The sequence below is a fragment of the Colias croceus genome, chromosome Z (genome assembly GCF_905220415.1).
Source record: "Colias croceus chromosome Z, ilColCroc2.1".
Taxonomy (NCBI): Eukaryota; Metazoa; Arthropoda; class Insecta; order Lepidoptera; family Pieridae; genus Colias; species Colias croceus.
This window is the reverse complement of record NC_059568.1, coordinates 8,113,062-8,140,167: the sequence shown is the minus strand read 5'-3', so window position 1 is coordinate 8,140,167 and position 27,106 is coordinate 8,113,062. Positions and strand designations below refer to the sequence as shown.

General features: G+C 33.0%; 1 protein-coding gene across 2 annotated transcripts in view; it reads left to right on the top strand.

The window, feature by feature from the left end:
• The window catches only part of LOC123705266 (protein apterous-like), a 55,789-nt gene that overhangs the window by 1,941 nt on the left and 26,742 nt on the right, over window positions 1–27,106 (top strand). For both annotated transcript variants that reach the window (XM_045653976.1, XM_045653975.1), the window contains exon 2: window positions 4,241–4,563. In XM_045653976.1, coding sequence (XP_045509932.1) covers window positions 4,241–4,563 — 323 coding nt within the window. The remainder of the gene's footprint in view (window positions 1–4,240; window positions 4,564–27,106) is intronic.

The window sequence follows — 27,106 nt, the reverse complement described above, 5'->3', positions numbered from 1 at the left end:
ATTGCACTTTTTCGTATTAAAATTTAAGCAATACGGTAGTTATTTTATTAAATTAATAAGTTGGTACGTACAGATATCTATGTATATAATATGTATAGTATAAAGAGAACCTCTAAAAGCTTTGTATACAAAGCTTTTAGAGGTTCTCTTTATATTAATACTATAGTATTAATACAAATACATCATTCGTTTATATTTATTTTAAAATAATAATTAGGTATATTAATATATTGTATAAACAAAAGCGGGGTAAAAAGTTTTACTCTACTAGGTATTTAGGTATGCAGTGAATTAAATCTATTTGGTTCTTCACATTCATTCCATATTGAAGAAAATTATATGAAAACCTACCTACGTAATGGAATTTATTTATTTGCTTACAATAGTTTAAGTACCTACTTAAGTGGGTCTATCATTGTTATAAATATCTGTTTATCACGATGAGAGCCACTTATTAATTTTATATTTATAATAAATAAAATAAATCATTTATTGCTAAGTTACATTACACATACACAGTACTTACTATTTACATTCTAAGCTTACATTGCATTACAGTTGCAGTTGGTTAAAAGGTTTTAAAAATAATCTTACAAAACTCACACTCAAACTCAAACATTTATTTATTCAAATAGACTTCTTCTAGAAGTACTTTTGAATCGTCATACGAAGCATATTTAAAAAAAATTACCACCGATTCGGAAAGCAGTATATTATGGAGAAGAACCGGCAAGGAGCTTCATAGTTGTTCTTTCAAAATCATGTCAGTATTACAACACATTACAATTTAATCTTATGGAATATGTAACTGTTTATAATATCATGAAATGCCAAAGAATAGCCCTGTGATTCTTACTGCGACAACCCTCCATAGTCCATAGGCTTTCAAAGAAAAAGGCTGCATCTCAATAATTTCAATCTATCTATAATATAAAAATGAATCCCAAAATGTGTTGGTAAGCGCATAACTTTAGAACAGCTGAACTGAACCGATTTCTTTAATTCTTTTTTTTATTATATTCCTTGAAGTACGAGGATGGTTCTTAATTCTTATGTAGAGAAAACGTGAATATGTACCACGGGCGAAGCCGGGGCGGACCGCTAGTAATAAATAAAAATTGCTCAAATTGCTCACTGAGTATATAAATGAGTTAAACCACAAAGTAAAACAAATTTGTTATTTTAATGGAATCTGTTTATTTTTTATTATCTATCTGATCACTGATGTCTTGCGTAGGTGGGTTTTTAATTTGTTGTAAAGTGCTGGATTAATTGTTCTTTCATTTATTTATTTCATAATTATTAACAAATATTTGGTTTTCATAAGATGCTAGAACTAAAAGCTAAAAGTATGTTTTTTTAATTTACTATGTTACCTTTAATTTCTATATCTAGGTACATAATATAGGTACATACGGGTGTGGTTTTTTCATTCTACAAAATTAAAGAGACCTCTATGAGTTATTGATGTAAATATGATGTGTAGGTATATCATTTATTATTACTTACATAGTACAAAATAGTTTTCAGTTATTAGCATCATCTAGAAATTAAATTCCTATTTCATATGCATTCTGCACTTGAAAGTGTGGTACAGTGGTAGGTTTTTCGTTTTAATTCATTTTAATAAATATTTGCGATTAACTTTTTGTTATAAATATATGCCATATTTAATTAAATGCCAAGTCTTTTCATAAAATATGCACCTATTTTTTAAAGTATTTTTGATGTAGGTAAGTAGTATTACAGTAAAAAGTTAGAGTTTTTACAAAGACAAAACAAAAATGTTTTATTGTTAATATTTTAGCGAGTACAAGGTTACATGAGGCCAATTAACGTTTTAATTAGATTTGTATCACTTTTTTATATTTTAAAATATAAATTTCGGCTGTTTGCTTTAACAAATGTGAAAATATTAAAACTTATGGCTCAAAATGTTTATCATATTTTTAAGATACGCCTCCATGCATAAAAATAGCCTGACTATAATATAAAGGAACGATGAAAATAATAAATTAATATTAGAATGGGCTTAAGCCACTTATTAAAATAATAGGATAGAATTAGCGCCCACGGCTCTTGCAAAAATATAATTTTCATCCTTGGAACGCTCACTAAATAAACTGCTAAATAAATAAACGATAAATAAGGTATTTCGTACGTATGAATGGGATATAACTCGGCGATAATATTAATATTGTGGAGGTATTCATACGTAAGAGCGGTCCACCGCTAAGGATGCCGCTCATTGATATCTGTGTTGATTCTCTGTACTTGATATAGAGTGCAGGACTGCAAAGGAAAACCGCTTCCTAGTAAGGCGTTCCCATTGAAATTCAGTATTCAAACAGCATTGGCTTGTAGCTCGGATAAAATATATAATACGGTGAAAGTATTTCTGGGCGTATGCAATTAACTTTATCCTTTGAATGCATCCGACATGCGCGAAAATCACTTTGATAGTAAATAGACAGTCGCGGTCGTTATCCTGTCTGAAAATTTTATATTTGTATAGCGTAATGATTAACTTTAAGTTTGGTACTTCAATCGAATATGAAATTAGTTTTGGATCGACTTGGTAAAATTGAAATGGTCACATTAAGACGAACGAATATTATGGAAACAGTAAAACCTCAAATCGAAACAATATTTTCGTATTCAATTTTAAAACATCCTCGTTTTATGTTTAGCAGTGCAACTTTAATAATATAGTGTTCCTATTGTAAAATATATTCTAGCAAATTTTGTGGGGCTTTGTTTGAAAAGCAGATAGGTACTCAGATTTTAATTTAGTTTTCATTGAAGTTTAAGCCCTTTAATGTTCGTTCGTTATGAAATTCTTGCAATATTATGATACTACATATACCTAAATTTCTATGACATAAGGCGTATTTAGTGAAATACCTGTGCATAAAGTTATACCTACATTAATTTACTGGCACTTAATGTTCTATCCAGTCGTGGGAAGTGAGAGTGATATATACCTAGGTACATATTTCTAGTTTAACTTTTAGACACGCAATTTCAAAAACGTGTTATTTTACGAAACTCTGATAGTCGTTTAAATTCAATCGATGAGTATTGTTCAATTGACCGAGGTAGGTATGCTCGGGGCTCTAAACGGAAATAAACCTTTTATTTTTGGGCTGGATTATTTTTAGTATAATAATAATCAATTAGTAGTACACTATTTTGTTCTCTTTTCCGCAGAATATTTTTGGTCCTATACCTAGGTAAGGAAGTAAAAAGTTATAGGTATTTTATATTAGATCCTAAATACTTGTTTTTCTAGGTATATTGGATTATTATATAGTTATGATTAGATACTAGATTAGCCATTGGCCCTAGTTCCGCCCGAAACTTCTTTCAAGAAAATCAAGTTGACCCAATCTGCATAGGTACAGAGTGCAAATCCGGTTCACGGTTTAGAAATCCATATCGAACAAATTACGAGATAATCTGTATTCTAAATATTGTTTGGATAATTGTATAATAAATTATATACCTACATAAATAGGATAAGATGAAAACCATGTTTTCTGTCAGCTTATATACAGGTATATTTTCTACTGTACCTATGGCCTATGCCGACGGAAGCCTACCTAGGTATATTGCGTACGCTTATCAAATCTTTTTGGTGAAAGAGCCATAAGCCCATAAAATACTTAATATAAGATAGGTAGAATAAGAAAGGATAGCTGATTAAAGATAGGATTTTATTATCACCATATTTATTAGTGAAATTATTTTTAAAACATCGCTAAGAAAAATTCATCAGTATTTAATTATGGACAGCTTGGATAAACTCAAAAATGTCGATCACATTGCGGTTACAAACCACAAACTGTTGGAATGTAACTCGTATTGTCCCTATCCAACGCTTCCCGGTTATTTATTTATATTTCCTATTTATATTTATGGGATTTGCCCAACTACATATTATGCATAATGCTTTATTTCCTCTTCGCTATTAAGAACTGTTTATTTTGATCCAAATTATTCTCCGTTTGTTATATAATTGTGTTTTTTCAATTAGGGCGTGTAATATAAACATGTGTATTGTTAATAAAGTGGTTAATGAAAATTATAACGAATACATTAATTTTTGTGTGATAAATATTTACCTTAAATTATACACGAGCACAGTACAGTCGGTTACGGTTTGCGTAGCGCGAACAGGATTACGAAACGCTGTCACCAGTCACACCAAGCATATATGTAAAGGCGGGAATGTTTGCAGCAACAGAGTGAGCGGTACCTAACTTCGGCCTACGACACGGGCGCCGAGTTGTCACCTGTCGCGCCGGCCGCGTCGCCGGGCTCGCCGCGCGACTGCACCTCGTGCCACAAGCGCGAGCCGCCGGACGAGCCGCCGCCGCCGCCGGCCGACGACGCGTGCGCCGGCTGCGGGGCCCGCATCACCGACCGCTACTACCTGCTCGCGCTGGAGCGCCGCTGGCACACCCCCTGCCTCAGATGCTGCGAGTGCAAGATGCCGCTCGACTCCGAACAGCGCTGCTACGCTAGGGACAGCAATATATTCTGCAAGAACGACTATTTCAGGTGAGCTACAGCAGTTTCTTTAGACGCGACTCTAAACGTGAACGTTTATCCAATCTTTTATTGGCGATTATAACGTAATATAACAGAAGTTTCAAGTGTTCCTTCGGTTAGGTGGTTAGATCCTTCTAATTTTTACACACATGTTTTGAATCTAGTAGTAAATACCTACGCAGCCTGATAGAGCTGATATTCCTCACTCGATTACTTCAAAGGGGGAAGATTCGTGAAACAATGTAATGGTAAAAACGATACATTTTTTATGTCGCCTCTACACATAGGCCAGCGCATTCGCCAGCGCGCTGGCGGTGCGCTTGCAAACGCGCTTGTGAGTAATCCACACATTGGAAGGTCGTTCAGTATGGTTTGGTTCGAGCCAATGTGCGGACGGATTCAAAATGGATGTAACAAACAAAGAAATAAACACACTTTCACATTTATAATATTAAAATAAAATTAACTGCGTTAAAAACAACCGACTTCAAAAACGGAAAAGTAAAAAATAAAAAAGATTTGATATTATTAATTACTACATATTATTTAGATGTGCTATTTATTAAATAGGTTTGATGTCGGTGCACGGGCTTAATACTAAGTGCTTAGTGTTTGGCACCGACTTCAAACCTATTTAATAAATAGCACATCTAAATAATATGTAGTAATTAATAATATCAAATCTTTTTTATTTTTTACTTTTCCGTTTTTGAAGTCGGTTGTTTTTAACGCAGTTAATTTTATTTAATACTTTTTAGTGTAATTTTCAACACGAATCAAACGAGCTCAAACTCGATAAAGTTGAGTCAATATATTACTGAGTTCCTATGGCCACCTTCCGATTCCATCATCAAATCAGCTCTATGTCATGATAATGTTTCATCGCTATCCAATTTACATACGTATACAAAATTTCAGCTCAATCGGTTACCGGGAAGTGAATCAAAGTTACTTGCTACATTCCAATTAAGTCATCGAGTACAGACAAAAATGCTCATAAAATAAAAACTACTGGGCCTAGCCGAATAAAATTTTTATGGGACCAATTCGACACCATCCCGCATCGAACAAAAAAAGAATCACGTAAATCGGTTCAGAAACCTCGGAGTAATCGGTGTACATACATAAAAAAAAAAAAAAAAAAAAAAATATACCGGCCGAATTGATAACCTCCTCCTTTTTTTTGAAGTCGGTTAATAATATTAAAGTAGGATGCTCTTTGTGAAGTAAAACATTGTGAGGAAAACGGCATGTCCAAGAACCTTATTTATTGGGCACTTTTAATACATACAACATTTTTATTTTTATGGTACTTATTTTTTGGGTTCCAGAGGCAGTTTTAACTCTGATAGAGCTCAATAAATTTAAATGTTTCCTCGTTACTCATATTGTTCGCCATTTTGTCAAGTTAGGTGTTAATTCGCCGCAAGAAAAAAACGTGCACTCCTGATCGCTGCTACAGTCAAACTGATCGCGCGGCCAATGTGTGGATGGTGCGCCAAGCTTGCGACAAGTGTCCTTTGATGTTTCCGACACCGCGCGGCAAGCTCGCAAGCGCGCTGGCCAACGTTCAAATACCTACCACCAGCGCGCGAACGCCCGTTCTACACATTGGACAAGTGCATGTGCCAACGCGCTCGCCAACGCGTTGGCCTATGTGTAGTGCCGGCATTATGAACAATTTTTTAACTACAAATATTAAAGTTATTACATCAATTAAAATGAAATTATATATAATTCGATAAACAACACAAGTGAGTAAATTGCCCTTGATTGATACCACCAATGGTGCGTTAAATCTCTTTCGTTTATTCAATAATAATTATGTACAGAAATGGGCATATAACTTGTTATTATTATGAAAGTAAGTGAGTAAAAAAACCGAATAAAAATATATCGGAATAAATGCTCATTCTATTAAGAATCTATCGATAGAACGATTAGTTTATTTCCAATGAATTTGTAAGCATTAATTGCGTCTTCACACTGTATCGAGCGCTTATTAAATTCGTGATTTGCATCTGTTGGTAATGTTCTAATGAATGTTTATCGAATATCGGGTTTAGAGAATATTTAATCGCGCTTGAGTCCTATTTACTACCGAAATTGACTTCGTTTGATGCAATGATGTAAGCGAGCTGTTTGTATATGTCGTGGTCATATCGTAGATTTGATCATTTCATGATATGAGTGGCCATTTCACGAAATGGTCGCATATCGTGAAATGGCCAATTTAGTTTGGCCACATCATGATGTGGTTTGGGCAGATCAATGATAAGAAATCGTTTCACGATATGGCCAATTAACGCACGGTTTTTTCATGAAATGATCAAAATTATTTGATCATATCGTAAAATAGTTACATTAATCGTTGGTAGAGGCGCTGCAAGCTCTGTGTTTATGTGATAAGATGGCGGCCGCTGGCGAAAACTAAATTATTCGCAGTTAAAAACTTCATAATTCGTTTAATAACAATATTATGAAGAAAGTCATAGCAAAGAATTTACGACGAAGAGGTACGAGTACTATGGAAAATGTGGATATCTTATATGTATTTAAGAAAAAATGCGACTTAAATACAATAATTTAAGAAACTACTACTATATTATTATAATTGTTTGTTTTTTAAAAAGCGATCCGCTTCTGGCACTCGCCGGCCGCTGCCGCGGCACGCTCGCTTTGCTCGCTCGGCTCGTGCGTTGTTTATCGAAGTCTAACCTAACCTAACCTAACTGTTTTTTATTGCAAAAACGATTCGCTTCTGGCATTCGCCGGCCGCTGCCGCGGCACTAACTTAAGTGACATTAAACAAGTTTTTAGAATATAGTTATTCTGAATTTTTTTAATATTTTATGGACTCTTTATATTTTATACGATCTGGCCAAATGTGGATGACCAAATCGTGAAACGTTGACGATTTAACGATCTGATCAAACTATGTTGGCCATTTCACGATATGCGACCATTTCGTGAAATGGCCACTCATATCATGAAATGATCAAATATACGATATGACCACGACATATATATCGCAGAATGTAATCACAGCTTTTAGCGTAGGAAGCTTTTATTGTTATTTCTAAGCACTTTACAAAGATAACGTAAAAAGCGCCATCGAATCGAGTAATGCTGTCGACTGTATTTAAAAAGGATCATCATAATTAAGCAGATTCATGAACATAATTACAGATTGGGAATTAGTGTTATTTACAATAAATGTTTATGATATGGTTAATAAGATAAATAATAGGTACAAAAAGTTAAGGAAACAATTTTTGAAAAAGAATTACCATTCAAATGAATTATACGATAAAAATTGTATTTGATACCTATCCGTCGTTAGTTACAAAATAATCATTATCTAATTAAAGCCAAACTACTGCATATTATGATAGTCGATAATAAGAGCAAATTTAATTTGTCGGTTCATCCTATCCTATCTTACTTAATATTATAAATGCGAATATTTGTGAAGATGTGTGTGTGTTTTTACTCTTTCACGCAAATACTACTGAACCGATTACAATGAAATTTAGCACACATATAGTGGGTAACTTGGATCAACACATAGGATAGGTGTTATCCCGGAAATCCCACGGGAACGGGAACTATGCGGGTTTTTCTTTGAAAACGCGGGTGAAGCCGCGGGCGAAAAGCTAGTTTTAAATATAATTTTTTTAATGTTTGTTCAATATATAAAACGTATAGGCCAACAGGAAACTGTACATTTCTCGCCAAATTTGTATTAAATACTGTCATATTTCGGGTCATAGCATTGAAACAATTCCCTAAATATTTGAACGAGGTAAGCTTTGTGAAACTCGCCGGACAAAGCAGTTGTCTACATTACACAGAGAACTACGGACTTTGAGATAGTCAAGCAACGTTTAACATAGCGATGTTGATAACAATGTAAAACGTAGTATTGCTATTCGCTTCTATGGAATATTATTGACGTGAAACCCTATGAAAGTAAATACAATCTATGGTATATAATATTATAAAGCTGAAGATTTTTTAATAATAATTTTTGACATTTATAAAAGTAAGGCTATATGATATATTATATCATCACGCTAAGACCAACAGCAGCGGAGCAATGCGGGTAAAACCGCGGGGCACAGCTAGTCGCACTCCTATAGGTGCGTTGTGATGTAGAGCTCGAAACTTATCGGTAGGAACATGTGAAAATGAATCATATTATCTTATTAGTATCCCATAAATATCGTTTCCAAATGTTAAAAAGCAAAATATAAAATAACACTTTCAGTGTAACACCAATAAACCCGATTAATGTTACAATGTTCAAAAAACAATTCTGGACCATTTTTAGTAAATTAACATTGCAGATAAACTTTTTAATCCGCCAATAAAACCTTTTATTAGCACGTTTCCACGGAAAAGTATTATGATTGTTTGTTAAATATTATCCGTTCTTTATGTGGAGTAATTAATTTAAATAATTTAATATTTCACACTGTTCTCGACAAGAACACGTGTGCATTATTTTTTACAGCTAATTATTGAGATAAAGAATACTCTTTATTTTATATTATCGCCGTTAAGTTTTGCATGTAACATATTCTTTATTTTTCATTCGCAAATTTTGTTGTAATGCTCGTTAATTACTGACAATAATATGTTATAAGATGTAATTATTATTGATAGGACTTTTCTCTCATAACTCTCATATTATTTTACGGTATATATTTTTATACAAAATTTTCGTTTCAAATGATGTCGGTTTATATCATTGTTTAATGCATGTCTAGTGTCTACTGATTCTTGAACAAACCTTATTGCAACCGTTGGCTATTTTTCGAAAAATTGTACAGTCGTTTGCTATATTCATTGGTTTATAAATTGGATAAATCTGTCTGCTGTATATGTTTTGTCGCTGATTGGTTGTTGAAGGCAATAATAAGCGTTTATTTATATTTTATTTTTTTATGTATTGTTTAGTATAATTTCCTTTCAAGTAGCGGTTTAAATATTATTGTAAATCAATTTTTGCTAGATTATTACGTAGGCATTGGAGAGGATTTAATAAAAAATAAACACGTCCATTTATTCAATGAATTTTTAATATTCTGCATTCAGCAAAGTTAAAAAACTCTATTTAGAGTGGAAATATCCCGACGCGATTTTGTGTTATTTCGCTCGTTATTTACAGAAACTGAATATCATGTCTCACAACAAAATAACGCAGTTCCATATCTACATGAAGTATTGTGGTATTCGTATTGAATAAAAAGTTTTTGAAAACATTCAGGAATTGATTATGTCTAATTGTGTGGACTAGCTTTTTTATGGATAGAGGAGCGGACTGGCGAGGTTATATCTGCGTATCTTAAACGGTTTTTGGTACGTGTTCGAAGCGTGATATTCGTGCGTACACGGCTACATTTCGGCGCCGAGCTCATGATGTGGGCCGTCACCCATCTGGGCTATCTGATGTACGTTTTACAGCCCACCCTGGTCACAAGTCAGCTGGCATTATCACTGCGCTCGTATCAGTCACGCTTACATCTCTATGGCACATCTCTGCAGGATGCGTGGGGAATAGATGATTGGAGAAAATGTGATTACGTGTACTGTGATTATAATTATTCAATGTTACTAGCAAAAAGCACCAAAAAACTTTAGGAGCGTTCTCGAAGTTTTCTAACCTTATTGCCGAACTTTCTATTTTTCTAGACACTATTTTGTTTGTTAAAACATCTAGATATCAATAAAAACTACCTATGTAAAAAAAGCCTCAACTTAAATTTGAAAAGTGACAGATAATATTCCTTATAGGTACCATAAAAGTGTACCAAAAATGTAGATTGTGGGATATTATAGGATGAGTTTAAGAAAAAAATCACATTTATTAATAAAGAAGTTTATTATTCAGCTCTATTTGTAAAAATAAGTGACAATATCGTTCAATAAGTTTGTATGGATATAGAGTTACAGCTGACTACGTCCAGCTGCGAAGGCATTCGCTTTTTATGTTATTGGGTGATAAACGATAAATCTATCATAGTAATGACGCAATAATTATTACATAATATTATACACGATTTTTAATATATCCCATTTTAATTTTTTAAAGAGGGAATAACATTGAAATAATTTGAATGTTGAGTGCATATAACTATGTCAATACTCAATAACCCTGATATACATTATGATTTGAAAATAAAGTAAATAAAACAATAAATAGTAGTTATAAAACAGTTTAACAACGATTAAATTCAAAGCCGTGCAGCAAAAAGCAAAGTTCTCATATCTTTCGGTTTACTCCTTTTATGTGTCATGCAGGGGTATGTTAAACTTCAATACAGCCTATAATGAGGTGAGAAACTGATTAAATCTGATCGGTATCTATATACAAACTCATCAAAAACATGCACATCTAGAGCATGATTTAACACGCAGCGGCAACTTGTGTGAAAAAGTTTTTCCTTACCAATAATTATAATCTGCAAGAGGGTACAACTGTGAATAGATAACGCGAACTTACTCTCGTGTTTTACAGAATGCGATAGTTTTTAACGGTGCTCATTGATAGGAAGGCGCTTTCTTCTATGATTATGAACGTAATTGATTTTCTGTTTCTTTTATTTCCCTTGCGACAATTTGTTCTGTGTATAGTATTAAATGTGAGATGAAGTCATAAAATTTTATATTAAATATTATTTTAAAAAAAATAATTAAAATAAAATTTATTAGCAACTTCAAATATACCTAACATTACAATATTGCTCTGCCTTCTGAACTAGGTAATTACCTGTATCGTGCCTGTATCTCAGAAAGCAGAGTTTTAATTCCACTGTTAAATTCATTGAGCATAGGTACCTAATCTATTGTTTTTCAAGATCTGTTTCAATGTACAATTATCATAATTAACAATGAAGTTAAAATACTTGTAAATCTAGTAGAATTATTTATTTCTGAATTAACTAACAAAACTATTAAACTTATTAAAATTATTTTTTAAATTATTTTTAATACAACAAGAAAGAAAATAAACACATTAATTTTTTTGTTTCATATTTCCCTGTCACTTTGTAAATCAATATCTACAGATATACAAAATGTGCATCGATTCATTAACAAATTGTGACACGAGGCGCATGTCTCGATAGATCGGGTTTGACGCTATGGTGACTAAAGAGCTAAATGTTAAATATCATTGCTTATAATGTTATGATATTAATCAAAGCTTATTTTTTCAATTGAAATTAAAAATGGATTTCTTATCGATTAGTAGTATAAAGCAAAGTCGCTTTCTCTGTCCCTATGTCCCTTTGTATGCTTAAATTTTTAAAACTATGCAACGGATTTTGATGCGGTTTTTTTAATAGATAGAGTGATTCAAGAGGAAGGTTTTAGTATATTATAATTTATTAGGTTTTAGACAAAGCGGGCGAAGCCGCGGGCGAAGCCGCGGGCGATAAGCTAGTTTTGTATAAATCATGAACGGTTTACTTAAAACGGATCGACTTTTATCGTAACATCTATTCTCAGATAACATTTTCAGCTCCTACAGCGGGTGAAATACCAGAGACAAACGCGTCTCGTAAACGTCAGTTATGCGAGTATAAATCAAATCTGGCCATGGCAACGAGATACTTGTTAAATTGCTCATAAAAGTCTTCAACGGCAACGGCTATGCGTATATTAGAGCCGCTTTATGGGATCGGTGGACTGATGCAATACCGCATTTGATTGGTCCGCCGGCCATCGACTGCGCCGGCGTCGTCTACGAACTTGAACACGTTTACTATCAAAACCAAATCATTCATTTCAGAAGTATTCTGTGACAGGTGACTTCAATATCGAATGTCATTCGATCAATATCAATTTGGTCAGTCGATTGAAGATTTGTTTTTAGTGGTTTTATTTAGCATGTTTTGCGATGTTTTCAGTGGAAACCAATTTAGGTAATAAGCTTTAAGAAATCATCCCGAAAATTTTCTGTACTTTATAGGATAGGCTTATAAAATCTATGACGAAAAATATATTTTACAATTAACTCCATGATATTGATAAAATTAGGTAGTAGAGTTTTATGTAGAGAAAGTTGAATAATAAATAATAATAATTCAAGTATTTGGTATTATTATATTTTATAACTTACTAGCTGTTCCCCACGGTTTCACCCGCATTGCTCCGCTCCTGTTAGTTTTAGAGTGATGATATATTATAGCCTATAGCCTTCCAGGATAAATGGGCTATCTAACACCGAAAGAATTTTTCAAATCGGACCAGTATATAATATGATATGTAGTTCCCGAGATTAGCGCGTTCAAACAAACAAACAGTCAAACTAAAAAACAAACTCTTCAGCTTTATAATATTAGTATAGATAAGGCACCTTTCTATTATTCCCTGTATATTATTCTGTTGCACTCTAAGGTCGATGAATAATAAATTTACAAACAAAATATACAATTTTAAATGTTTTACATTTTACGATAAAAGAAAATGAAAAGCTCATTTATTTTAAAACTAGCTGTTGCCCGCGACTTCGTCCGCGATTAGGTCGTTTTTCGTCATTCGTCGTTTAAAAAAAATACGTGACACTTTATTTTAAAATTTTCTTAATTACCTATTGTCTCTTATAAAATTTAACTACATTAAAATTGAACACTCTGATAAGAAAATCTTAAAATCTGAAGAAAACATGAATGTGGTTTAAATTCTACATTACTTAGTATCAAATAATAATCTAAATTAAATGTAGATTAACAGTTTGAGCACACCATTATAGAATATGTACCTAAGTATTAAATTACGTTAGTTTACATAGTAACTTTACTAAAAACACGATGACTATCTTTCGCGCTCGATACCACAAACTAAGCATGTTTGTGGTACGTGGCCCGCGTCACTTGACCCCCCGCGAGTTCCCCTCCGTTGCTATGCGAAAATACATTCGTCGCCCTACTGTAGGAAAAATTGTAATACTGTGGCCTGGGCGTTATAACACGTCCAGGGAGTTCCTGAGTGCCGATATCACCATCTTGAGGAAAAGCTTCTAATGTCGATTTAAAACTGCATACATACGAATTAACTTGTTCTAAAATTGTGAAATGAGTTCAGTTTTAAATTTGAGAAATATTGATTTCTTGTATTCCACTATTCGTTGTAGTCGAATACAAAATATATTTAAACAAACTTAGGTTGGCCTTCAGGCAAAAGGGATCCTATCAAATGGTAAACTTGACCTTGTATCTTAAAAGTAAGCATGAACGGATCTTCTGATAATTATTGAGCACCAAAGGATCATTTGAAACGCACTACTATAAGAGCGAATATTGTCTAATAACAGTTTACATTGCACCACAGAATACATAATAGTAGCTAAACGCTAATTGCACAGTATGTTCCTCTAAAAGTAGTGATTTCAAAGGTTCCGGTGTATCTTCAAACGAAAGCCGACTCGCCTTACTACACTTTAAAGCATTACAAAAAGAACATACTACGTTAATATCGCCTATACAGAAGATGATCTGTAATCAATTGTGAGGTTATAAGCAAACCCACTTTTATATTTGTCAGACCACACCACCGAATTCGTAGATTGTTTACCTCAAGACATTAACCCCTTAATGCATGAATTATTAAGGAGATGAAATAAAAATTATTTTTTTGCAAAAAAGTGTTTATTAGACCTTACATTATGAGATCAAATTGAGAAAAAAAATTATTTACTTATATTATAGAAAATATGAAACGGCGCCATATATGGACTCGTATGCAGTGTTTGTTGTATTTTTTCTGTCATATATGGCTTCGTATGCAATTAGAAAAAAGTAACTAAGTAATAAAATAAAAACATATTCCGGACTAATTTCACACACACGGTTGCTAAGCCCGAAACTAAACTTAGACTTGTATCCTGAATGCTAAGGCAACTGATATACTACATATACTTTACATAAATCCTATCCTACTAATATTATAAATGCGAAAGTTTGTGAGGGTGGACTTATGTGTATGTGTTTGTTTGTTACTCCTTCACGCAAATACTACTGAACCGACTTCTATGAAATTTAGCACACATAATATAGAGGGTAACTTGGACTAAACACATAGGATAGGTTTTATCCCGGAAATTCCACGGGAACGGGAACTATGCGGGGTTTTCTATGAAAACGCGGGCGAGGCTGCGGGCGAAATGTTAGTACTTTATGTGGATACCTAAATAACACCCAAAATCACAGCCAACTTATACTTCGTGAAATTGCTTGAAACAATATTACGTTTGTCATTATAACATAAAAACACGTTATATTTTTCACATAACGTGAAGGAACGAAATTGGAACAATATAGGCGTAGCTGTCGGGCGTTCTTCTTCCAAATTCGGTAATGACTAATCCCATCAGATCGTACAGAATCAAAGTAAAAATTTAGATGTCTTGCAGGAGTTTTTCGTAGCTTTTTTGCGGCAATTGGCGAGTCAGGAATACTGAGGAGACTCCAGAGAAGCCGATGTTTCTAAGTTTTTGAGAGACGACTACGTCTTATGGTAATAAGAGCTTTCCCTGACTTTCGTATTTGCTCTGAAACGGCCAATTAAAAATCATACAGTGGCATATAGCATGAGTCTGTATTTATTGAAGATGATATGATATTTACATGCTTAGCAGTGAGATAAAAGTGTCCAGGATCGATACTGGAACAATCAGTTAAAGTATCCTTGAATGCATACCAAGCCACATATTATGACATAATATATTTTGGACGGAATGCATACGAAGCCAAATATGACAGTTTTGGAAAAGTACAAAAAACATGATTAAAAGAAAAAAATCAACCTAACCAAATGTTTTACCTTATTTTAGAATGACTAAAGAATGAAGTAATATTTTTTTTCATGGCTTTACTCACCTTTTTGATATAGAAATCTTAATTTGAAAATCACAGTTTTTTCCGCGCACCCAAACCGTCGCACGCGCTAGACTAAATCTATAATATATCTGATGGATAATATTTACACTGTATAAATTAATTACATTCCAATTCTCGATGAAATGCTGTTTAAGATGTAAGGTAGTTTTTTTAGATATTGTTTATAGTTAGCCTATAAAAAATTCATAAACTTCGTCGTCCGTATATGGCTTTGTATGCGGTAAGGGGTTAAGACTATGACGAAATCTGTCTGCAGTAAGACGGGCCTCTCGCTATTCGTACGTTTCCAGAGACCGAATAGTTTCAATTCTTAATCTTTCATTAAACAAACTTATTAATCGTTCTTGTCTCATATAATTGTAATATTCGCGTCCCTACTCTAGTCATTGCTTATGCTCATGTTCATCTTATTATGATGCACCCTATCATTTGTCAAACGGTCTTCATATTGAGTAAGTAAAGTTTTTAATTGTGAAAAAATGTATTATGATTTACACTACATATTAACACTCTTTTATCATTTAACATAAAATATAAGTCTGTGAGTGTGTAAAAATAAATCCAGCTAATTACACATTAAACTTATGTTTATAATTTGGTATACGACATGAAAATATATTAATTGTCAAGCAATAATAATACAGATAAATACTGAACATAAGTATAATAGATATTAAGTAGTATTAGTTAAAATATACTTTGACTACTTTGACTGTAAGTTAAAGTTTATTTTTACTAACAACATGTAAATGAAGAAGAAATAATAATTACCAACGTACTAACCTTTTCTATAATACTTAACACGGCACATTTTTCAAATTATCTTGCTCAAATCTACTAAAAAATTTGAGGGTTTTATTGGAACTTTAATATGTAAAAACTATGATATATCTAAACTACGATACAACTTGCATGCGGAAATGCTCATTACAATTGTGAATCTAAAGAATAAATAACAACATACTGTTCAATTTTATTGAGCTGATGAATATCTTTTGCCTGGAAGAAATCACCGTCGCCTAACAAATATAATGTGTTTTCTTATAAAACCGTTACATAATTTATTTTATCTACTTAAATAATGAAAATGATATATTTATAAAATATAAAACATATTATGTAAAATGATTAAAAATAAATAAATGAAGCAACTACAATTCAAAGAAAACATCTTTTTCAGTGTGAAAATGCTCTAAGCAATCCTGGATGATGAACTACTGATGTATATCATGTACCTACTCTGATCCCAGTACGGTCGGTACGTCGATAGCCATAACGATAAATATTATAATCAGATAACCGCAAAGTCAAAATAAAAATAAAATTTTGACTTTGCGGTTATCTGATAACTTAAAACATTACTTGTAAAGTTGTGAGTGCAAAATTTACGTTTCATTTGGCAATAACATTTTTTTCGGTACTAAAACGTAGTAGTTTGATATGTGGTTGGCTGCCCCTCCTCTCCTTCCTGAAAAATATCCTCCAAAATTTCCCGAGATACTTCCAATGATTGAACCATTGGACGTTGGACATTAACTTCAGTCAAAAATTGACGAAGCGGATGATTACTAATTTCCACTTAATCCTCGCTGCTACTGTCTTTATCATCAAATCATCAATTTTCAAGTGGTGTAGTAAAAATATCAGCAGAAATCGTCTTCCAAAGGCGATATAATTTTATTAGCATTGAATCTGTAAATAAAAAAATCAAAAGTTAACTGTAAATCTATAAAAAAAGCTACTTACAAATAAAATTTTATCAAAAACTTCTGTTCCCAATGCACCTCAAAATAATAAAAGAATCATTCATTTCATTTCATTTAACAACTTACCAACAAACAACAACAACTTACCTTTTGTGGGAACGCATGATGGTGAAAATTCACAAAACACGAAGATTGCATTTGATATTTTTTGTTTTATGGCATTCAATTGCTTTATAAATATCACTACATAGTATAAAAAAGTCGCTTTCTGTGTCCCTATGTCCCTATATCCCTTTGTATGCTTAAATCTTTAAAACTTCGCAACAGATTTTGATGCGGTTTTTTTAATAGATAGACTAATTCAAGAGGAAGGTTTTAGTACATAATTTATTAGGTTTTAGACAAAGCGGACGAAGCCGCGGGCGGTAAGCTAGTAAATTTATAAAACACGAAGATTTTTAAAATTGTAACTAATGAACACAACAATATATTATTATACTCTTTGGAACACAATCATTAGATTAACTGTAGATAATGGTGTCTATTTTTACTTAAAATAATAAACATCTACCCTCACTTTAAAAAAAATGTAGTTTATTATTTACACGAAATATATCTTATAGGGAACGGAAGATATGGGTTAAAGAGTTAAATAAATAAATAACATAATTATACTTAAATTATTAATTTTTAACACTGTGTTCAGTAGTGTTAACATGTAAATTGATTTGATTTTTACGAAATCTCATAGATGGCGCTGTTACAAAATTAACATTATACAACTTACATTCTATATGCTATGTTTCTCTTCCCAAGTTACTTAAATGGCATAATTTTTTATAGTGTCAATCTAGATATTGTCAAACAACATTTATATATGCGTCATTTGATTATTAATTTCCAATAGTTAACGTGTAAATTGATTTGATTTTTATAACATTTAATAGATGGCGCTGTTTCTAATTTGTCTTTATACTACTAAATTCATTAAACTGTTTCTCTGCCCAAATTACGTAAATGACATAGTTTTTATTTTTTAAAGCTAGATAATAGCATGGCTTACTCGAAACCAACATTTAAACATGAGTCTTTAGATTGTACGCTGTCGTAATACACGGAATACGTAAGAAAAATAAAGGTTCACAGCTCCTCCCCCGTAGGTGATAGCTTAATAATATGTAGCCTATAGCCTCACCCGTCGTGTTAGTAATATTCATGCAAAATTTGAAGTAAATCTATGCAGTACTTTTCGAGATTAGCTCGGACAAACATACAGACAAACAGACAAACAGACAAACAGACAAACAGACAAACAGACAAAAATTCTAAAAACTATGTTTTTGGCTTCTATATCGATTATAGATCACGGCCCAGGTATTCTTTTAAAAAAATATTCAATGTACAGTTTTGACTTTCCTACGATTTTATTATATGTATAGATGTAAAAAAATCCTATAATTTTTATTGGTTTTGCAATACTCATTTCATTGAGTGTGATAAATGTTTGTTTTATTTACTTTTACAAGATTTCAATTTATTTACAGTCTATAATATCTTCGCAATCCGAATAGGTGTTCTAAATAAAGGTTGCAATATTAAACTTGATTTCACATTCATTTTAAGTGTATTTGGTTTTATGCGATATTGTATTTTATAATCGTGGGGTGCTTTTTCTTGATTATGCATATGCATATGGGTATTTCCCCAAAAATCGTTTAAGGCTTCGGGTAAAAACAAGCCTATACCTATGACACTCAAAAATAATTTGCCTCTCTTTGGGGAAAATAATTTTTAAATTAATTCAGATGATGCAGAGAATACTACAATCTCACAAACTATCTCTTCATAATACTGCATATTAATACAGATGAGTTTGTTACATTTTATCAACACTTACCACAAAATTATATTTTGGGACTGTATCTATGTTTTTTGTTTGAGTTCTCAACACTGGGAACATTGTAAACAATCACTCAACCCGCATCGAGAGAAACTTTTATAGTTCCCATTGTATACCTGTTTATGTATGCGAAATACCATATTTTTGAATAAGTTATAATTGTGTGGGTGTCACGCTCTTAAATATACCTTTGTTTTAAAGGTGAGAAATAGCGATCGTCAGCCGCTTAAAAGTCTTACGCAGTATGCATAATTTAGATAAAAGGTAATCTCAATGCTGTCCACTTATAACTGTGAAAAAATCTATGACAATGGAGGATAAAGTTTTTTCACGAAATATTTTCTATTGTATGCTGTTATGGAAGGAATGAACTCTAACATTATAACACTCTATAAAAAATAAAACTCGTGTTATAAATTATAATATTCAGATGTTGACTCGAATCTTGCTTTAAGAAATAATTTCTTAGTCGTACTTTTTAAAGAATATTTTTTTGTCATAAAGAAAATGAGCTCATTTCAATATCAAGAAAAAATCAAATTATAGATATATTTACGGAATATACGGAATATTAATACTTAGATACTTGTATGATCATAATTTTTTACACAGTTTATTACTTTGGTCTAATAATAATCGTACGATCAATTCAATCAAAAAGAATAGAATAAATATTAAATATTTTTTTTGTTCATAATGATTTCCAAAATAAAAGTACACTGTACATATTGTATGTGAAAAGTTAGATCAAATAATAAACTTTAGCTTTTTATTTTCGTTCAAAAATTACAGCTCAGTTGTAAATATACTAAATATGAGTATAAAACTCACAGTTGAATGTAATGTAGAAATACAGGAAATGCGTATAGTTTGAAGATAATATTAATATGTATAGGTAGAGCTTAATTACTCGTGTCGTATTTTATTACTCACTCCTGCGGCTTCGGCGCCTTATCACCGTCATCTTTATCCATCCATTTATTTTATAAAAAATATTTTTGTGTTCACGAAACTTTATCATCCATGTAAATTAACATGCGTGCGTAAATTTTGTGTTCACGTACGAATCGATTAATTTCACGATAAACAATTAGTTCATCAGCTGGTAATTGCACTCTTTCGAGGACACCCATGATATGAATAAAACACAGGAACGCATTAGCCGAACATAATTCCTCAGTACGAGGCCGAGATCAGTCACTGTATCAGACCGTATCGTCAATAAACTTGCGGCCGGCATTTTCTAATAGCCTTCTGCCGCGGCTCAAGAGTATAAAATTGCATGTTCTGTGTATTTTCGGTCGTGGAAACAATTTCATCGCAGAAAAAATGTATTCCCGTCGGAAGTTCGCGTGATGTCACGGCCCATGCTCTTGCGCATAGCTTGACGGATTAGTACGATCAAACTCTCGCCGATCACGCGAACCATTTTTTACATTTCAAAGTTTTGTCATGTTATGATCGTCGTCTATGTTTTGTTCTTCGTTTGTTAGACATGAACCTTCATTAACATAAATAATCACTTTTTACACGATGAAGATTCATTAAAAATGTTTCAAATTTAAACGTTTTCTTCGCGACTAGATATATCTACTTAAGTAACAATTTTATCTTTAATTTGTATAATAAAAATTATCTATATTATTTATAGTTAATTATTATAATGACGTGAGTCATTGATTTTTATAGTGGCGTTTAAAAATAAATTTAAGTGGGTACACTAATTATTATTATGTGTAGTTAGGTATAACTTGTAACAAATAAGATAGATGTTTACGCGATTCGTATCGTTTTGTGAGGAGTATAAGACTCTATAGTGCACTTAATCGTCTGTACTTTTGCTTTCCTATTTACATACAAAAAATATTATTATGAATCATTATAATTATAATCATGTCGGGAATGTATGTATAATAATTAATTGAATAATATTATACTATAAACTAAAAATGTAGATTGTTACAGTAATAATGGCCTGTTAATAATTACAATAGTAAGCTCTTAGTAACTCTTACATACCTATAAGAATACTAGTGGTCCGCCCCGGCTTCGTCCGTGGTAGGTACATATTTCGCAATAAAAGGTAGCCTATGTCCTTTCTCGGGTATCAAAATATCTCCATACCAAATTTCATGCAAATCGGTTTAGTAGTTTAGGCGTGATTGAGTAACAGACAGACAGACAGAGTTACTTTCGCATTTATTGTATTAACTGTATGGATGAGAAGACAAATTTTTATAATTTTATTTTTATTATTTGTAATAGTGAACGATAAAACTTCATCTAATATGGAATAAATTTTTTAAAAGTTATTTTTAGCACAAAATTTGCATTTGTAATAAACATTAGTTATAATATTATAGAATTGAAACATAGAAAACTCCGATCTCGATTTGATATAGACGACTCGGTGTGAAGTACCACCGCCTCTATACTTGAAAAGTGTTTGATTTTTATGTTTTCTCATGTATAGATTTACCGCCTTAATAAACACCTTAAATAAATAAGTGCTAGCCATAGCCGTAGATAATCCATTGCTTAAGTAGTTATATCTAGTGTGCAATCGTTCGTTCCACCACGGGTCCATTCATAAGCATTGTGATTGCTATCGTATGTGAGTCGCTGCATTGTATCCCAGTTTCTCACTGGGGCGATGACCAGACGCCGAAATACCCAACTGTGTACACTACCCACTATCCACATTTTAATCTGTCGACACATTACGGTTCTTGTAGTTATTAAAAAACTAGCTGTGCCCTGCGGTTTCACCCGCAGTTAACCAAACCTGTTAGTCTTCGTGATGATAGCGCCTTTTTAGCCTTCTTTGATAAATGGGCTATCTAACACCGAAATAATTTTTCAAATCGGACCAGTTGTTTCTGAGATTAGCGCCTTCAAACAAACAAACTCTTCAGCTTTGTAATATTAGTATAGGTAGATAAACTCACTCTATCTCCCAAACTCCGAAACAATAACAGTTTCTCACTTGCAAAAAATTAAGTTTAAAATTCCATATTATTTAATAAAAGAACGGAATTAACTTGTGGGAGTTGAATTTTGTTATATATATGTCGTTATAAATTAATCGTTTCGCTACATATAATGTAATTATGATATAAATAAAAGTGCTTGAAGTAATTATGAATTAGCTCGCTATTTTTATATTATTTGTTGTTACTCGTGTAGAACTCATATAGGTATTTGTAGAGATTTACCGTATCATATAGAATTTGCAGTTCATTTTTTGAATGCGAGGTTTATACATAAAACAATTCTTATTTTATTATTTCTATGTAACTCTCTGTTTATTTTTTATTTATAGAGCTACGCCTCCTTCCTAGAGTATAATAAGTTGTACATATTTATAAAATTGATTTGGCATTGATAGTAGATAACAGATTAGTCTTATCAACCTACAAGCCCGCATAGGAAAAAAATATGGGTCAATTTGAACCACCAGGGGACATATCTAGAACGATAGAAGAGCATAAAATAATAAGATTCATCACTATGCCGTCACTTGTAAGCTGTCCAACTGAGTGCAGATGAGAATTCAAAAGTACAGGTAGACTCGGTAAATTTTGTTCATATATTTTTGTACGGCATTCTTAACCATCGATAGATCCATTAAAAATAATAAGAAACCGCTCAGTGCCGTACAAAAATGGTGGTCCACAAAGTCGGAATTTTTATTTAATTTCCGAGAGTTAACGGGGGTAAATTTGGTCATTTGACCATGTACGGCATCTATGTCATACTATTTCAATTGCTTCTTCATCAATTTAACGGAGTCCATTCCACCTGACTCCGACTTTCCAAGGTGATAATTAACCACCTCGAGCTTCTTAATATTAATGTATATTTATATTTTATTATCAAAATATAAAGCAAACATTTCGTTATATGGATTTATTTCTTTTTCAGATTTTTCCCCTTTGAACCAACGAAAATGTACGGCACATGAAAAAATATTATCTATGCATAAAATACTTTAAAAATAAATTTATTTCGTGTTGTGTCAAATGACCCCCTGGAGTGGTGAAAGAGAGGGGATTGCAACTCTCGATTTTTTCCCCTTGTCCCCATGTTTTTTGTACGGCGTTGCGGAATAATGGATTAAAAGCAGTATTGAAATAGTATGACACAAATGCCGTACATGGTCAAATGACCAAATTTACCCCCGGTAACTCTCGGAAATTAAATAAAAATTCCGACTTTGTGAACCACCATTTTTGTACGGCACTGAGCGGTTTCTTATTATTTTTAATGGATCTATCACTGGTTAAGAATGCCGTACAAAAATATATGTCTACCTGTACTTTTGAATTCTCATCTGCACTCAGTTGGACAGCTTACAAGTGACGGCATAGTGATGAATCTTATTACATATTTTATGCTCTTCTATCGTTCTAGATATGTCCCCTGGTGGTTCAATTGACCCATATTTTTTTCCTATGCGGGCTTGTAGTCTATCTGTCTTTTCAAAAAATCAAACAATTCAATTTCATAAGTCACTATACGCTGGTTGGCATCAATAAGAATTAGTAACGTCAACGTTGATACGATTCCTGTTCGTATCGAGGACAGAGGCGATGTACCTAAATAATGCATAATTTGATTAGCATTGTAATCGTAACACGCAAGTGTGTTAAAGAAGTTCACGTCGTGAACCTGACAGAAATGGCCGATCTTAAATAGCGTAATTACTATCAAAGCATAAACATCGTATTAGAACTTTGAACTGTAGGTATACGATCGAAAAGTCGCACGAGTCTCAGTGTAAACAAAACAGTGTTGTCACGCGTCCGACAGACGGAGTTATCGATATCGCGTCCGGGTCAGCCGGGCCTAGTCCGATATGGGCCAGAGGAATACCTAATATACATATTTTAATATTGCCCCCACTTGCATGCGACGCTGCGGCGCCGCGCCGTGCGCGGTGCGCGGTGACATCATGCTGCACATTTGTAAATACTCCGCCAAGTTTTTACCAACGATCGCGACCTTCTCTTAATTAACTAGTTTTAGCACCTGTCTCTGTCCTCGTGACGTACTCCGTATATGGTATGAATTTTCATAAGTGCGAATTATGTTATACGTTGTAAAAAAGTGTTATGGTTACATCAATTAGTGAAAGAAAGTAATAGTTTAATAAATGAGTCGTAGTTATTAAATGCGTAATAATTGTAATTATGACTATGACTGGTATGTTGGATAACCTTTACCATAATGAGTCAATCTGATTTGAAGCTTTGTTTAAGTATTTTTAACATAGATTACGATATAATTCTATTATTCCATCAGAAATGATTTTCATAACTTGTTATTTGTGTGCTAAAATGTAATTTAATTATCATAGATTCCAGCGATAGCGAACGTATAGGTACTGAATAAAGATAGAATACATTGATTTATGCATGTGGCCGTCACAAGTGATTAATAATGCCTTTCAGGGTTAATACTCCCATTCGCAATGCATTTGTTAAGAATGTTATCAAGTGACGACGTTTACGGTGTATAATGAAAAGTCAATGGTGTGGCAATTTGATACAATCTGAATATAAGTAAAGTATTGTGTTGCGAATCGATTTTATTGTGGAGCAATAAGCAAGGGCACGGTCGTGTCATTGGCGTGTCCACTTAGTTTTGAAACCTTAAGTTCCACTCGCTATCAACAAAGAAGTTCGCATTCGTGTTACTCACCTTGATTGATAAACTTTTGAACTCGATCCATGTATAATAATGCGGCACTGTATCGCTATTCATTTTATCTGCTATAAATCTAAATATTTATGTACATATCTCGTAAACGGTCGCGTAAGCGAAATACCAATCCCTTCACGGTGAAATCCCAACAAAATGTTTATTCCCATCTACGTGTAATATAATATCCACTTTCCTGTGCACATCTAGTGTATTAACTGGACATGCGAGTATAGAAAGTACATCGAATGTATTCCACAGTAGGTCAAGATGTCAAGGAATTTTTTTTGACGTTACGTGGCGATGCGTTTCTATAATCGTTTGTTCGCATTAACATCCCAGAAAATTTAAAATCGCAACACAATACTTGTTTACAAAAACATTTGACCTATTTATGTTTTGTCGGCGCAGATGGTCTTAGCGGAAACGGAATTTTTATTGTTATTGCAAGTCAAGCCCCTATGTGCTTGTAATAAGGGTCATCGGGAGCTTTGTGTGCACTGTAAGGATTTGTTGACAAATGAATGATGACAATTTTATTGTGTGGTTGCTTCTATTGTGTAAATGACGTCTCAATATTGTTGTCCCCTACGCTTGTGGTTGTGGTCGGTTATTGCTTACTTCCAAGCTTACTTCCTAAATGTTTAGTATGTCAGAATAAAGCTTATGACTGGAATAAAATTGTGCAAGCAAGACCTACATTAAATAAAACAATATTTAATTATGGACGCTGATGTTACAATTGATATCATTGATGTGGTTGTTTTTATGGACACTAGATTGTATCATAATAATGTGATAACAAATTATAAAACCACCGTGGTCGGCTAAATAATGCGATTTATCGGTTCACTTATTTTAAATGAACCTCCCTTGTAAAATCATTGTGGCAAATTCACGCTGTGTGCTTTCAAATTTAATGTTAGTTTTTTGCTGTTGTTTGATTTTTTTGTTGTGAATCTATGTTAACGTATGGGTTACACAAATTGAAAAAAAAAATACATACATAAAAATTCAGTTGAAAAAATTGTATTTCCGATATCACTCTATATTTTCGAATAAATTAGTTTGTCGTATCAAAGAGTTTCATATAATATTATATCCCTGTTGAATCGAACAATACCTTGTTTTGAAGTCCTCGAAACTTTCGCATAAAATTAGTAGAATGTTTGTGTTTAATCCGGAATAATTGTATCCATTGTATTTCAAAGAATAGTTTTAAAAAATCAAGGCCCATTCAAATACTTACGTGTTTGTGTTAGTCAAATAAAAACATTGTTTTTGAGTGTTGTTTAGTTTTTGTGTATTATGATTCGTCAAGTATGTGAGTGCACTTGATCGAAAGCCCTCCTCTTATCACTGCTTCTATTAAACAATCAAACGTGTAGATACGACCTCTTATTATATATTTTTAATTCAAAATCAAAAAGTCATTCATGGCTTTTTTTATTTGGAATTGAAATTGGATTTATGAATATATATATATTTCGATGAAAGGTTTGTTGTTTATTTGTAATTTTTAATTATTCAAAGTAGTATCAAACACTATTATTACGTGTCTAAAAGTATGAGGCGACATTACAAAAACATACAACCGTATTCACCGTTAGGTACAGTAAATGTTTGTCGTAAAATTATGAATTCAATCGTTCTCATTTTTGGTAGCGCGCAGTACGAGTATAGACAAGAATCAACGGGAGCTGATCAGCGGGTGATCGGTGGTATTTATGAATAATAATTTTGACTATAAAACTGAGTGAGAGGAATTCCCATAGTGTATTTCCTATTTCGCGTGAGAACGAGTATCGCGGGGCGAGTCTCCGCGGGCCGGCGGCGTCACGCTGGTCACAATTGTACAACCCCGAGGTAGGAGCTGCATTGTATACCCCGGGATACTGTCGACTGTTTATTTGCAAACACGGCGCGCGGCCCCCCGCCGGGCTCGGTACCCTCGGTGGCTCGATATCGCAATTTGTTACAAATTTTGGTAACACGATACGCGGGTGGCTCCGCTGTATTCCTGGTTTCGTTACATTGTCAGTCCCGGGGGTGGAGCGGGAACTGGTGAGATTTGTACGGCTTACAAATAGAAAACTGGGATCGGGTTTCTTGTGCGGGTTGCTTAGTGAAATGAGACTGACTCGACGGTAAGATGCTTGTGTCGAAAAATATATAGGTACGTACCTTAATTAAAATAAAAATTATCTGTGTGTGCCTTATTACTGCCTTCTTTATAATTCAGATTGGTAGGTACCTAAATACTTACATTCTTTACTAGTTGATAGTTCCATTAGCTACCTTCTAAAATTGGACATATCATAGCGTGGAAGGCTTTC